General features: G+C 41.1%; 1 protein-coding gene across 1 annotated transcript; it reads right to left on the bottom strand.

Moving 5' to 3' along the window:
- Nucleotides 1–5: 5 nt before the first annotated feature.
- Nucleotides 6–10,768, bottom strand: LOC148885572 (uncharacterized). Its single transcript, XM_089018397.1, has 3 exons — nt 5,652–10,768; nt 4,001–4,158; nt 6–2,748 (listed from the first exon to the last, which is right to left on the bottom strand). The coding sequence occupies exons 1-3, from the start codon at nt 5,872–5,874 to the stop codon at nt 2,371–2,373; spliced, it is 759 nt and encodes a 252-aa protein (XP_088874523.1). The 5' UTR covers nt 5,875–10,768; the 3' UTR covers nt 6–2,370.
- Between the last annotated feature and the right edge of the window lie 5,653 nt (nt 10,769–16,421).

Raw genomic sequence — 16,421 nt, 5'->3', positions numbered from 1 at the left:
GTTTGGAAATACTGGAGTTTATTTAAAAAATCCATCATACCTAACATTAAAACAAATCATGTTTGTTTCACTGACCGGTGCTGAGCATCACATTTAACCCATCGAACTGTTTGCTGTGTAACATGAGGGTACCACGTAATAAGTTCGAGGTGAGTTGAGTCGTCGAAAACTGCCCTAAATACTGTCACATGCAAAGTACAAATTTAGTTTAAATAAAAATGAGGATTGCTGAAAATACCCACGCACTATAAGTCATTTGATCACTTGTTGCTTGATAAATGTGTGACCCCCATTTACAATATACTGCATTGCGTTTCTATTGGTTTTTTTTTTTTTCAACATTCGAATTTCAAATTTACCGTACAAAAAGAACTGCAACCATAAACCGAGGACCACCTGTACCCTTCTGTCTGCCAATGAGGTTGTCCAGTAGGGTGCAGTATTTTACTATACATGTATAGTACTAGTTCATCAACATGACGGTACTGCAAACATCTTTTGAACATGAAAAAGAGGAATCAATCCCAAAGTATTCATTATTTTAAACCATTTTTGAGGTGTGTCAGAACATTTCCACCATTGATGTCATACCGCACCAATTAAAATAATTGCCCCATGAAGTCATCTTCTGATTTGGCTGTGGATTTTTTTCCAAGTTCATACTCTCCTCACATTGATGAAAGTCAGGTGAGTGGGGGTGTTTTTTTTTTCCCAGCAAGGCAGTGTTCATTTGCCAGGAAGTGTCTGATGCCCAGCGTAGTGTCACGTCACCGTGTATGATGTTATGATATTGTTTGGTTTATTTTTCTAATGATGCATGCACACACATCGTTGACTTGTTAAATTGAGTTACAAAGAGAGACTAATATTTTCAAGAGTCACATAGTCACGTTCCAATCTGGACTCCTTAAAGGTCAAATGATTGATTCTGTTCAAACAAAATGGGGGTTGCCTGCATCACATTTTGAGGCATCATCGCTTGCTCACATGACGCAACTCAAAATGGTTATCAACATGCACAGGTTTGATTTGAGTCTCAAAACAAAGGCCTGGACCAGGTATAGACCCTTCCAAAAGTATTGTAACAGCCATTATATCCAATATATACTGAAAATATTCTGGTTTCAGATCTTGCAATAACGGTCTTTGAGCCTGCGCCCCACTGACTTCACCAGACTGACGCGTTCTTAATTAGAAATGCTTTTCCAGGCCTTTGCTGCAGCCTCTTTCAGTTCTTGTTTGTTTCTCTCTTAAAGGACAACCGACGTCTGCGGACAAGTTGTGTCAATAATTTGTAAAATAACTTCAAATGACTTCTACTGAGTGTATTTGACAAAGATTATATATATATATATATACTATATTTTACGTTTTAAGACTCGTGCTGAATATTCAGGAAGTCTTGTTTTCGAGTTGGTGACGATTCCTGACGTGACGTCACGTCAGGAACGCCCCTGACTGAGAAAGCGACACACAATGCATTTTGGTTACTTTGTTTGATCTGAAAAAATCGTGTTGATCCGTGTTGATGGTGAAATTAGAAGGCAAACACATCAATAAGGCGATGGTGAATCGTTGTGTGTTGCACCAAGACTACTATTTGATACTAGTTGACACAAATTCCCAGCAGACAAAACAGCCAATTTCCAACGGAGCTTGGGCGCCATCTTGTGCATTTTCCGGGACGCTACATTGGAGTCCAGACGCCTCAAAATGATCCGGAAGGACTTCTTTAATCGGTTGTAAACATTTATGCTTTCCTCTTCAGAACTATTTGAATCATATTCATAACTGGATGAGTAACAAGAAAGCATATTCTCCAAATCTGAAGCCATTGTTTTGATTCTAGAGCAAGGCAAGACGTCCTGGCGTGATGTCACGAACAAGGGGGCAGGACCTTCTGAAACTCGGCATCTCTGAGGTCATTTTGAAGTAGTTTTGGGACACTTTAACTCGTTTTTATTGGCGTTTTTCATTTGACTAAAAATATCAGCCTGCGTGTTTTGGGTATTTTAGATGCTATAAAACGTTTTTCTGATATCAGTTAGGAAACAAAAATGGTGTCGGTTGTCCTTTAAGTCTCCTCTGAATGCATGCTCTATTGGGATAAGGTCGAGTGATTTACGTGGCCAGTCTCAGACTTTCCACTTTTTCCATCTCCTACGTTCTGTTGGTAGTTTGTTATGGGACATAAACATCATGAGAATTTCCTTCCTGAAGGCCGAATTTTTGCTAAAGCTCTTGAGTGCCGGCCCAACATAATGAATTACAAATGTCCAAATTATGAGAAATGTTCCTCCAGTACTTTGACAGCGTGACGTTTATCTCTCTAATGGATGCGATGGCTAAAAACAGGAAGCGGGAAAGTGATCAATCATCATGGACGGCATCCACCTCCGGTGTTTGGACTGCCTCAACGCCCGGCGACGCATTGACGGCGCCTTTGAGCTCGGCCTCGTGCGCTCTGGCTTTGGCCCTCAGTTTGGCGATGCTGCTGGAGCGGAGCTGCTCTGAGCTTTGACCCCCAGCCGCCGACGCAGCACCGGCGGCTTTTGTCCAAGGGTAGTTGTCGTCATCTTCCTGAGTTTGCGGCCGGTACTCACTGTCAGAAGAGTCCATGTGATGTTTTAAATGATGGATTGTTTTATCCGGGACGTCCCCGCATTCCGTTTTGGGATGTGGCCCGGCACGCTTGCCCTGAAGTTTCAGCTGACGCCTCATCTTGGCACGGCGGTTTTGGAACCAAACCTTGAGACACATCCAGCATATAAAGATACAGTTCAATAAATTAGACTACATAGTTAATTGACTTTGTAGTAGTATATTTTAAAATGGATGTAAAAATGGATTAGAGAATTTCAAATCAGGAAGTCAGACTGCTGTTATGCAGAACTGTTAAAAACATTGTTCAGAAGGCTAATTCCTACAGATATAGAAGAATGCTAAATAAACAAAAAGGACAACACACCTGGAAGTAAATCATGTTGCAGATGCTTAAATTCCATATTAGTTTTGGCTAGTGTAAATTAGCAGCTGTGTAATCTTGTACAATAATCTGAATGTGAGCTCCACATTTAAAAAAATGTTCGAAACAAACAAAAAAAATAACATTTGAAAAGTAGTTCAGTCAAGAGGTATTTTAACAAAGTCAGGATTTGAAGTTGGTACTTTTTTTTGTGCGATAACTATTTTTTTTTTTACAGAAAATTAATATTGACTCTAGATATGAATGGCCTCTTTGAAAAAAATAATATAAAAATACATCTCTATCTCATGATAGCAGTGTTATCTCTACCACCAAAAGATATACCCGCCAAAAAAAGTATCATTAAAACAACAGAAAAAACATACAATCCTGTTGCAGTTTGATATTTTTCAAGAACCAGGAAGTATTTTGCTACTATAGAGGTCAGTAAGCCAACAGCCGTTTGGATAAAAATACTATTTGTTTCAAAATACATGGAAAGAGGACCTTTAAATCATTCACTGGCAGACGATGTGCAAATATTTGTCCACTCCAGTGCCAGGGTTTTTGCCATTTACACTCAAATTGGAGGACCCAGAGAATATTGAGTTTTCGGACTACATAAACATTCAATGCAGCATAAGAAACCTTACTATCAGAAAAAAAGAGTTAATTCCACAGTTAGATGGGTCTGGAGTTATCTGAGCTTGAAATGTGGGCGCCTGTACAAAAGGCAAATGCTGCCCCATCGTGGGAGGGAAAAAACATTGCCAGAGGTCTGACTAGCGCTTTATCGGCATCCTCCCCCACAAGAAAAAATAAAACGCGAACAAATTGGGCAATGACGCTACACGTCAAGCTTTTCAATTCCCGAATAGATTCGGGAATGGCAGTGAATGAGTTAAAAAGTCATGGCACACAGATTCGGAATATTTGCAAAACAAAAAAAAAATCACAATGAATGAACTTTTTAATGGTTCAGTCCTAAAACGTAATGATGCCATGACACATATTAGGGAGCTACCGCAAGCTGACCTGCACTCTGGCTTCAATGAGGTCCAGTCTGAGAGCCAAGGCCTCCCTCATGAACACATCGGGGTAATGGGTGCTCTCGAAGGCCTTCTCCAGCTGCTCCAGCTGCCAGCTGCTGTAGTTGGCGCGGGCCCGACGCTGCTTCACTGGCCTGTGTTCATCTGGGGAGGAAAAAAAAAATGGCACGGCAGCAAATAAACGGAGTCGCCGACGGGTGACAAGGAACTAATGGCTCTAGACTGGCTAATTAGCATCGCCATCATTAGGTCTGCTTCGGCACGGCATCATAATTGATTGTTCATCACGAGCCATTAGTCGGGCTTTTGTAAACATTTACACTCACGTCTTATTGACAATTGAGTACAATTTGACATTCAGTAGAGCACTGGGTGTCAAACTTTTTGGGTACAGGGAGCACCATAGAAGACCCCCACATGATTGTCACAGACAGCAGTTGAATGACTACCACATGTCACCTGAAAGGCTAGAAGAATTAAAAAGCAGGGTTCGACTGATTGTTTGTTGATGATTCTGATATTTGGCGGGATTAAAAATGATACCCGATTCATCATAATTTTTCCCCAATTAAAAAAAAGTTAGTAAAATACATAACTTCTGGTGCCTTGATGCTCACCAAAGGTATGAGTTGCAGACAGAAAATTTAACTGATGATTCAAACCATTGGGGTGGTGTGGATTTGGGGGCTTATATGTGATGTGTATTAAAACAATTAAATAAAAGTGAAAATCAAAAATCCGAAAAAATATATATATCTTTGCCAATTTTAAACGTATAAATATTGACCAATTAAATTAATCTACACGGCTGATTTAAAAGGTTATTTTTTGCATAAAAACAATAATTGAAAATTTATACTTGAAATCTAATTCTCAATTTATGTTTTTGTTTTTTTAAATCAAAGTGAAAATCAAAAATAATTATATATTTGCCGATTTTAAACATGCAAATATTGGCCAGGTAAATTAATCTGCAAGGCCTATTTAAAAGGTTGTTTTTTTGCATAAAAACAATAATTGAAAATGTATAATTAAAACGTAATTGTCAATTTATGTATTTTTTTTTTAAATCAAAGTGAAAATCAAAAATAATTATATCTGCGCTGATTTTAAACATGCAAATATTGGCCAGTTAAATTAATCTGCAAGACTGATTTAAAATGTTATTTTTTTGCATAAAAATAATTGTAAATTTATAATTGAAATTTAGTAGTCTATTTATGTTTTTGTTAAATCAAAATGAAAATCAAATGTCTAAAATAATTATATCTTTGCCGATTTTAAACGTGCAAATATTGGCCAGCTAAATTAATCTGCAAGGCTGATTTAAAAGGGTATTTTTTTTTCCTTCAAAAATTATTGCTAATTCAAAATTTAAATTTAATTGTCAATTCATATATTTGTTTTCCCCGCTAAAAAATGCTATGATTTTTTTTTTACTCCCCTTAATTTTAAAAGAACTAATATTGGTCAATTAAATCGATACATTAACTTTCAAAGCCAACTCAAAGGTTGTACAGTTTTGCATGAAAAATATTTGAAGACAATATGTTTTCTGAGACCTATTACTTTAAGTGGCCCCAAGCTCCACTGCCCCCCCCAAGGTAGAAAACCACTGGTTTTCCGGTTGGACTCACCAACGCCATCCACCAGTGGACCCATGGCAATGGCCTGCGTGGCCAGCAACAGCGCCTCCTTGCATGGCTCCGGTTGCAGGTAACTCCTCAGAGACTCGTAGCTGATGTAGGGCCCCGTCGGGATGAGGATCTGCCGGGTCGGGAAGGTGTGGAAAAAGGGGGCTGCGGGTGAATGGAAAACCGCAGGTAGGAGCGCAGAGACCAGTTGCCCGGGCCCAAACATCGCCGAGGGGGAGCGGGCGTGAGTCCTACGCTGAAGGCATCTCAGTGGAGGAATGATCTGGCTCCGGGTTTACCAGCTGGAGGCTTTTGTGTTTGGGGGCTCAGGTGAAGGTGTAAGGTAAAAGGTAAGAGTGGTTTCAGGTGGTCCCGCCTTCTCTTCTCCAATCCCTCTTCCAAGTCACATGACCTCCTCCTCCTCTCAAATCTAACCCCGTCTCTCATCAGACCGGCGCGGGAAGAGACGCTCTTAGTGATCCAACATGTCGCAACATCTTTAGCCGTCTGAGGTTTCAATCCGTCAAATGGACGGAAATTTAAATCGAGAGGCTGTCTGTTCAAAGACGAAAAATACTCGCCGCTCTTATCTCGGCAGAGTCGGCAAGCGAGATCCGAAAAGTAGCGGCTTCCAGAATAAACAAGGCGCCTTCTAACCGTCCACTTAGGAGTAACCGCGTTTCACCGGGAGCAGTTTTGGTGATAATGTGAAATGACTCATGTTATGTCGACTTTTTTTTAAGAAAAGTCAACACACGTGTTTGGGTAATTGGGTCGAATTTGAACATTTTTACACATTTGCAAAAGGGCCAACTGTCAGATATCTCCAAAATAATCAGGATGGCTTGAGTATTGATACCGGGTATCGATATTGGCTTGTTCCAAGACTCCTGATACCAGGTACCGATACTTAACTCATTCACTGCCTAAAATATGATATGAAGCGCCATTCCCGAATTTGTTCAGGTTTTCTTTTTTCTTGCTGGGGTGCAGATAAAGCCTTTGTCAATGTTTTATCCCTTCCACGAGGGGGCAGCCTTTGCCTTTTGTACAGCCGCCCCCACTTTTAATCCAGATAACTCTATAACTAAGTAAGCTTGAAATAAAGTTGATCGGGGTGCCGATAAAGCGCTGGTCAGACCTCTGGGAATGTTTTTTCAAATCCCTGAGGAGGCAGCAATTGCCTTTTTTTCCAGCCACCCTCACTTGCACCTCAAATTACTCACATAACTTATATATAACTGAAGAATTGAAGAAGAGAGTCTAAGCCACAAGTGTCAAAGTCAAGGCCCGGGGGCCAAATGTGGCCCGCCACATTATTATATTCGGCCCGTGAAAGCAAATCTAACTCCGTCCGAACCAAATTTTCAAATTGTCCCATGAAAAACCACAAAAACAGTCACTATTTTTTTACTTCAAATTTGAAAACTAGTTATTCATTACTTTGTTATGTAGTATGTATATAATATGTGGAGATGATGAAACATTTATATGGTTTCCCAAAATTCATAATGGTCCTCTCAAGAAAACTACAATGTGACCTGCGACAAATATGAGTTTGACACCACTGGTCTAAGGTTTCGGATGCCACATTGAATGTTTATGTAGTCCTAATACTCAATATTCTGTGGCTCCTGGAATTTGAGTGAAAATGACAAAAACCATGGCACTGTAATGGACACTTTTTTGCACATTGTCTGGCAGTGAATGAGTTAAGACTCCCCCAAAAATCAACTGAGTGATCCTGGGTATTAGTCGAATCATCATGATCAAAGGAGGTATTGAGACTTGGTACCGGTGGGTATACAAAGAGAGAATACACTTTTTTTAATCTGTCTGAAATATAATGCCAACCCAATAAATTGGTGGGAAACAAATATTCTATGCTGTGGGGTATGTTCAAAGTTAAATTTCTTCCTCGATCTGCTCATCTGGACCAATAATCGTCAATTTTGGAACAAAATTACATATTTAACTCATTCACTGCTAGAAAATGTGCAAAAATGTGTCCACTCCAGTGCCAGGGTATTTGTCATTTTCACTGAAATTGCAGGACCCACAGAAGATTGAGTTTTAGACCCACATAAACATTCAATTTGGCATCAGAAACCTTAGATTCTCTTGTTTCGTCAGAAAAAGAGTTAATTCCTAAGATATATGGGTCTGGAGTAATCTGATCTTGAAATGGGGGCGGCTGTACAAAATACAATACAATACTAATTTCATTCCTTTCCTGCTGTGAAATGTGAATTCTCCACTGCGAGACTAATAAAGGCAAAGCCAATCCAATCCAATCATATTGAATTATATTGCGCTTTACATGAATATCAGCAGAAGATGTAACAAAGCACTAGATTGGACAAAGGACAAATGCTACCCCCTCGTGGAAAGGAAAAACATTGCCAGAGGTCTGACCAGCGCTTTATCGGCACCCCTTGCAAAAAAAAAAAATAAAAAAAAAATAGGATAGGATAGGCGCTACACGTCACACTTGTGGTGCATTCCTGAAAATTTCGGGAATGGTAGCGAATGAGTTTACGTCGTGGATTTCTTTTGTCCGGTTTGATAAATGGGACAAATTGTAGCTTTTTTTTTACTACGATCCCGAAAAAGGACAGAAAAGGGTTATCGGATGACTGGGAAAAAAAACAATCCACTTTTTTCCTCTTCCTGTTCTCAGCAGAATGTTAACAGTCATAAATGCGCTTTCATACTTTTCCCTTATCGGGTAATTGCAAATGCTAAACTTGGTAAATATTCACAATTTTAAACCCCTCTGCAGAACAACTAGCTTTCCCAACAAAAACCGCAAGCTAGTAGCCAGCGTGAAAGGAGGCACGGATCCGGCGTGATGATCAAAGTTTATCGTCGAATTCCTCTCACCCAGCATGCGTGACGACTACGGCGGCGACATGTTATGGTGAACCGAGTGTTAGCAAACACGCTTAAAGCCTCTCAACACATTTGATACAGATTATTAACACTCCGTTTTAGCGAACGTGCCAGCCGTAGACTCGCCGTTGACGGAGCGCTGACGGAGCCGATAGCCGACGCGAATTAAAACGCAGCTGCGCGTCGATTAATCTCATACGTCCGTAAACTACGAAAACATCGGCCTGTCAAGCGTTTCATCGATGGTAACACTTTGATCAGCCCGGCGGATCGGCGAAAGAGACAACTACTCAAAGCGCAGGGGGATGAGTCACAAGGTGGTCATTCCTTGGCCCTCACCTGTGGCCCTTTCATCTGCACCTGTTTAAACACTGATTTAACGCCTTGGCGGAGGCGGATTAGGCTTTCCGCAATGCTCTCACTCCACTTTCAAGGATTACTGCACTGTATCTTTGGAAGACCCCGATTGGTTTTCAATGGGAACCAATTTAGTGAGTTTGAAGTAGCCGACTAGCCACATTTTCCAACCAGTTTTTTCCAAATACATGAGGAATCTTTGGATCCTGCATTTAGATTAGATTTCCTGCATTTAGATTAGATGAGCCTAATTTGTCTCACAATGGAGAAATTTATATTTTGCAGCAGCAAAAACAAAATACAGGAGCTGCTGTAAAGGCAGCCAATCTCGTGGCGCCATCTTGAAGTCAAAAACAAAATAACAAATAATGTGACACAACACAAAAGGCACAGACAGGCATTTAATCTTAAACACTGCTCTGCACCCTCTTTGTTGCATGAAGCAGTTCTTGATGAAAGAGGAGAGGATCAAAACATCCTTTTCACCAGTGGATCAGAGACATCATGGTGGAATATGCATGTCTGCTATAGGCTAAGTTTTGAAAGCAAACACGAAGCAGTAGCATCCATGAATGAAAATAGATTGTTTCACATCTCCTGTCCTATGTAAATCCACTTCATTTCCAAGCCACGACAGTTCCAAATTCCAAATTCAGTTGCAAATTTCCCCATTGTGGGACTATTAAAGGCTTTCTGATTCTACATACGCATCGGCAATCTGCACTGATGCTACTTTCTTCTCATCGTGGGCTCCTCAAGGCATGCATCCTTCCAGCCGCAGACGTTCCAACAGCACCGAACTTTTCGATGAACAAAGCGGGGCTGTGAAAATGCTGCCCATTACAGGTGCAAAAAAGCACAATCACCCCATCTTATTGATTAAGGCAAGGGTGTCACACTCATTTTTTTTGCTGCCGCCAACATTGTAGTTACTGTTTCCTCTCAAGGGCCATTATGAATTTGGGAAAACCATTAGAGTATTTTTTTCTCCTCCACATTTTACATACAGAATGCAAAACAAATGAACGAATAACTAGTTTTCAAATCTGAAGTCAAGAATAATGATTGTTATTGTGGTTTACATACGACAATTTGACATTTTGGTTCAGATTTGAGCTAGCATCATGGCACTGAATAATGGCATTGATTTCACGGGCCGAATAAAATGATGTGGTGGCCATATTTGTCCCCCGGGCCTTGATTTTGACAATAAGATTAAGGCAAATGCCTTTTTAGATGTATTTAGTATGGACAATCTGGGAATTGTGCCCCACCTCGCTTCTACAAAAACACACACAATCATGGGCAGCAACATTCCCAAAGAATCATTCAATCAATGCTAACATTATCAGTGCTAGTCTTTTTATCATTCAAATATATGTAAAAGGCAGTGCGTGTGTGTGTGTGTGTGTGAGTGTGTGGTGTTTGCACAGCGATTGAACATTTGTCTAATGAATTACAGCCAAATGAAGGCAGTCAGCCTCAGTCGGATGAGTATGAAAATGTGACATGTCATTAACAGCGCCCTGCTTCACTTAGGCTCTCATTAAACGTTGATCTTATCCATCCCGAAAATTACATGCCATTGACGAGTCCTAATTGACGATTACCATTCATGGACGCACCACATTTAGCACAACTGCCGCTTTTTTTTATAATGGCTCAAATGATCGGGAGAGCAAATCGTAATGTTGGAAAAGTCCTTCAAGTTGGATCGTATCCCGTCACGGCTCGGCTGTCATGTGACTTTTGAGCCACATCACTGATGCCTGACATTTTAAGAGACCGAGGTTGGAAAAAGCTTGCTATCATTTAGATGTGCATAAATGTGTCAGGGAATCATTTCTATTCCCTTCCACGAGTGGGCAGCATTTTCCTTTTGTCCATGTTAGCGCTTTGTTACAGCTTCAGTTGTTGTTAAAGCGCTATATGAACCAATATGTATGTATTGCATTGTATTCTGTACAGCAGCCTCAATTTCAAGCTCAGATAATAATAATAATAATAATAATAATAATAATAATAATAATAATAAATTTCACTTATAAAACTCTCAAGGTCACTTTACAGTCACAGGATTTTCTGTGGGTGAGCAGCGGCGGCCACATGCGCCAGCGTTCACTCAACCTGGAATAACTCAAATAGAAAGTTAGCTAGCTGGTTAATAGATAACTAATAGCTAGCTGGATCGATAATAGATAGCTAGTTAGGTAGCTAGCTATATAACTAGTTAGCAAATAGATATCAGATAGCTAGCATGGTAGCCAGCTATATAGCCATCTAGCTAGGTACCCATATAATTTACAAATTAATTCTTTTTCTGATGAAAAAAGAGAGTGTAAGGTTACTAACGCTGAACACTGAACTATTGAATGTTTAGGTCGTCCTAAAACTCAATATTGTGTGGGTCCTGGAATTCATCAAGTGACAATGACAAAAACCCTGGCACTGGAGTGGACACATTTTTGCACGTCTGGCAGTGAATGAGTTAAGTTTGCTCCTTTCCTATTTCTCAAATGTTTTCTTCAGCGTCTACATTGTGTGAGTAGAGGCCAAATAGTTAGTGTCTACACCGAGCCTGAAGCTGAACAAACGGCATGTGTGGCAGGAGTGTCGACTGGCCTAATAGACACCTGCGTTTGTCTCGAGCGTACAGGCAGCTACAGGAATTTAGGATCTAAAAGTAGACCCTCAACCCCCCCTCTCACTCCCCCGCCGCAAAACACCCTCTGTCGGTCCTGTTTAAAGCCTATTGATCCAGATAATCAGGAACAGCGTTGGGGGAGGACTTGAAGTTGTGACAGATGTTTCTAAAGAAGACGTTGGCAGATAACTGAGGGAGGCCTTGTCGGCCACAATGGTGACGACTCATGTCAGGCTTCACGCGACGGGCCTCGCGCACCTCTCTGGTGGTTTTTTCAGATTACCCGGATGACACGCTAACCACGGAGATCAGCTTGTGTTATTCGCCGCGAGACATTGAGTTTTTGTGTGTGTGCATGCGTGTGTGTGTGGTTTAAGACAGCCACCGGTGAAACATCTTTCGAGGTAAACCTGGACTTGTTTGAGCTTGCGCTCATTTATTGGGAAGCAAACTCCGAATTCGGACATATGTAGTTTTAATTGGATGTCGGCAATTAAATCTTTCATGCTTTTTTTATGTTATGTGATGAAAACGATGCGATGGTGATAAATGTTAATACAGTTAAAAACGTTAGTTTTACATTAACTCATTCATTGCCAGACAAAAATATGTGCAAAAATATGCCCGCTACAGTGCTAGGGTTTTTGTCATTTTCACTCAAATTGCAGGGTCCACAGAATATTGAGTTTTAGGACTACATAAACATTCAATACAGTGTTAGAAATGTTACTCTCTTCTTTCATCAGAAAGAAAGACTTAATTCCTAAATTATATGGGTCTGGAGTTATCTGAGCTTGAAATGGGGGCGGCAGTACAAAATACAATAAAATACATTGATTTATATAGCGCTTTAACAACAGCTGATGGTGTAACAAAGCACTAACAGGTACAAAATGCTGCTCCCAGTGCTGTATCTATCTACACCCAAGCATGAAAAAACAAAACCCAAACAAAATCGGGAATTGCACTCATCATATTTTCAATTTCTGAATAAATTCGTGAAGGGCAGTGAATGTGTTTTCAAAAGTCTGTAATGGCTTAAGTAGAATTGTCATCTCATAAATTTGCAAATTTCTTAAAAACGGCAAACTTTGTAAAGTTATATTTTATTCGAATGTTCTAAATCGTTTGCAGCAGGACAGTGCAAAGTTGAAGCCGAAAGGGAAATCTCCAAAAGGTTTGTATTTGCCAAAAGACGCCACAAGATGGCGGCTAAACACAACTTTTGTCAAAGCGAATACACAATAAAATACAATATACAGATAAGATCCAACTTACGACCAGCTTGACTTACGACCTCTGGACCCTATTTTTTAAATTTTAATTCTATGCCTGGCACCGCAACGCGCTGGCAGGCTGGCAACGCGTATGACAATTGCCAGCCAGCATCTCACTCTCACCGTGTGATGGCACCAGAGAGGGCGGCGGGGGTTGCGAGTCATTTATAATAATAATAATAAATTTAATTTACAAGCGCCTTTCTGAACACCCAAGGACACTTTAGCCTCAGAGTCTCTATTCAACATTTTAAATGGATTTCGACTTACGACCATTTTGACTTACGACCGTTTGGTCGGAACAGAACTTGGTCATAAGTCGGATGTTACACGTATATTGATTTATATAGTATCTGTATCTATAAGTCACACAAACGCAGTATCTATATCTACAACAGAGGTGTTAAAGTCAAGGCCTGGGGGCCAAATCTGGCCCACTACATCATTTTATTCGGCCCACAACAGCTAATCAGGCATGTCAAGTTCCATGATCCTTGCTAAAGTCTGAACCAAAATTTCAACTTGTCCCATGTAAACCACAATAACAGTCATTATCTTTTACATAAAATTTGAAAACTAGTTATTCATTCATTTGTTGTGCGCTCAATATGTAATATGTGGTGGGATTAAACATTCTAATGGATTCCCACAATTCATCAGCGCCCCCGAGAGAAAACCGGAACTACAATGTGGCCGCGGCAAAAAATGAGTTTGACATCCTTGATCTTCAACTTACTTCAACATAGTCCCTCGTAATCAAGATGGCCGCAAAGCAAAATCTTTTCATTTATTGCTTTGGCCTGAGCACAAGTGAAGTTGTGCATAAACAGCTGATTCCAAAAGTAAAGTAAGTCAGTTATCCCTACGACTTCGCAGCTGGCAGCTATTCATTGCTAACCTCAGGCTCCGCACCCTGTCTTCAAGGTAACGAAATAGACACTGGCTATGTCTTATCTAAGGCGGCGAAAACATTTTTTTTTTTCATTTTATGAGATCAGGCTAGGCTGAAAACCCATCTTAGACGCATGGGAAATGTTGAAATGTTAAAAAAACAGAAACGTATCTACTTACTCATTCTTGTCAAAGTGCATGCTGCTAATTGCAAAAACTGCCACAGGCTAGATGTGGTTGGACATTTTCTTAACGGCTTGACGGAGAGTTATTCTCTTTCTAAATGGTTTTCAGTCATAATTCAATCAGCGCCCGTTAAAAGTTTCATGTATGTTGGAGCAAAAGTGGATGTCACGCCTGAGGAGGCCTCAATGTCTCGCGCCTCCCTTTTCCCTGGTAATCGTATCCCGCGGGGCCAACCGTTTTAGTCTTGGATCAGGGGCTGTGGGACAAACCCAAGAGGCCCTCCGCCTGCTTTTTCATGTCAGAGGCAGAAAAAACAGACGCCATTCAACAGCGAATCACACTTGAAACATCAAAGTGGCAGTGAAAAAGGCAGGCGAGAGATTTGTTTTTTTTTTCTTTCCAGGCGTAAGTCAAGCGTAGCCGAGGTGGAGATGATCTAAGGCCGCCGTGCAACGGAAAGGAAGACGGCAAACAGACAGATGTGCGACGAGGCAGGTCGCGGCACATTGTTGGGGAAGAGGCTCAGAGACACCGAGGAACGTCTGCATTCCTGCCAAGCCCATCGCCGAGATCAATATGAGCATCACGCACTCTAGCGGGTGCCTCGGCGGGCAGCTCAGGACTCGAGCCTGCTTTTCCACTCGCCGTCACTCATCACCGTTCCGCCCGGCTGCTGCCCGGCCAATCGGATACTGGCGCCGGACCAAGAGCTCAGGCTGTCGGGACTTGTGCAGTAAGGTGATAGATCACCATAAACACAGCTCTCGGCGAGTTACAGGACACCATACAGGTGCAGTAAGGCATCAGGGGAGAGATGGATTGTTAATGGGAGCGGTATACTTGTACATACAGTCTTCAGTGCGATATCGCGTCTTGCAATTACCATATTTTCCGGTGTATAAAGCGCACTCAAAAGGCTTCATTTTGCTCAAAAGATGACCCTGCGCTTTACATGCCGGTGTGAAGTAATATTGAGCCACAACAGGTCTCACAACTAATTTCAGCAGCCACCGACTCCATTTTCCCTTCTATAAGAAGTGGTGTGTAACCCAGACTCTACTGTAGCGCCTAATAATGCGGTGTGCATTATATTTGGAAAACTTATCTATTTATATATCATATTTGGAAAACCTGTTATTCATTAATTGTTTTATAGTGCACTGCGCCTGATATACTGTATGGAAGTTTGAAAATACACCATTCGTTGGGGATGCGCCTTATACTCCGTGTGCCTTATAGACCGAAAAATACGGTATAGAAAATACAAATAGAGATTGAAATTTGTTTTGGTATTCTATTTATGTTTTATTTATTATTAGTTTTTTTCTTAACAGTAAAGTACTGTACTGCCATAGTCATTTTCAGCCTTAACACACACAAATGTCGTCTACTTGTGTGCAACACAGAGCTATCTGAGCCCCATGTAACTGTGACAGCAAGTGGCAAAATGGCCGCCTCCTGAGATGGGTGGATTTTGCTGCTTAAATCATATCGCATCAACACAATATTGATCAGAAAATCGTCTATAAAATAGCGGGGGCACACTGAAGGGGAATACAAGTTTTGACTTGACTTTCCCTTTAAATTTCAAAATTAGCATAGCTTTACACTGGCGTACAATGAGAGTAAATATTTTGCTTTTTAAATGTAACTCATCTCTGTATTTTTTAAACCTACCACACTACTGAATTTTAATGTTGCTCATAATAGCGGTACTTGGACAACTAAGTACAGTGATACCTCAGCTTACAAACGCTTTAGCTAACGAACTTTTCGCCTCACGAACATTAAACAATATAACCTTGGCATACAAACTCGTTTTCGAGAAACACACCAAGCGCCACATTGACTGGCGGACTAGTTTTCGGCGGAAGAACACCAAACCACACGGCCGAACAGCGCCACCGTGGCTGCCGGACTACTTTTCCACATACTCTTTTCTCTGAGTGCATACGTGGCTTCCTATCGAGTGGATACTTTTGTATTTTTGGGACCAAAAAAGACCCCACTACAAAAAAAATACCCAAACGTTTCAGTTGAGAGCAACTGATTGATAGAAAGAAAAAGAAAAACACATTGAGTTAGAGTAATGGCAAGCGAGCTGTGAGTTAGAGTGGAGGGGGTGCGTGGGGTAAATAAATGACTCCCAAACTGTGTTCCTATATTACAGTGAAACACAAAGAGGTAGAGTAGTGCTAAAAGCTGCACTCACATATCCAGTCCAAGTATGTTCTTGAACTTTTGATTTGTGAGCGACAGTTTCCACTGACCGGCGAGTGTGGGCACGCCTGAGGATCCTCATGTTCCACCGTAATGCTACACCGTGGTCCACATGGCGTCATCAAAGCAGACCTCGAGCTTGAAATGATTGAACAATTATCGCCACGGTTAATTTGGCGCCAATGGGGAAGTCCACTTTCCTACTTTGGCCCGCATGGTTGCGCGATTTGACTCGGGTCTTTTGGCGCTGAGTAGAGGCTTTCACGTCAAGTCGATGGCGGGGGAAGGGGGGGGGTGAACAAGATG

Source organism: Hippocampus bargibanti, linkage group LG17 (assembly GCF_051943395.1).
Source record: "Hippocampus bargibanti isolate YZ-2025 linkage group LG17, ASM5194339v1, whole genome shotgun sequence".
Classification (NCBI taxonomy): Eukaryota; Metazoa; Chordata; class Actinopteri; order Syngnathiformes; family Syngnathidae; genus Hippocampus; species Hippocampus bargibanti.
The sequence above is the reverse complement of the archived record's forward strand: the minus strand, read 5'-3'. Positions and strand labels throughout refer to the sequence as shown.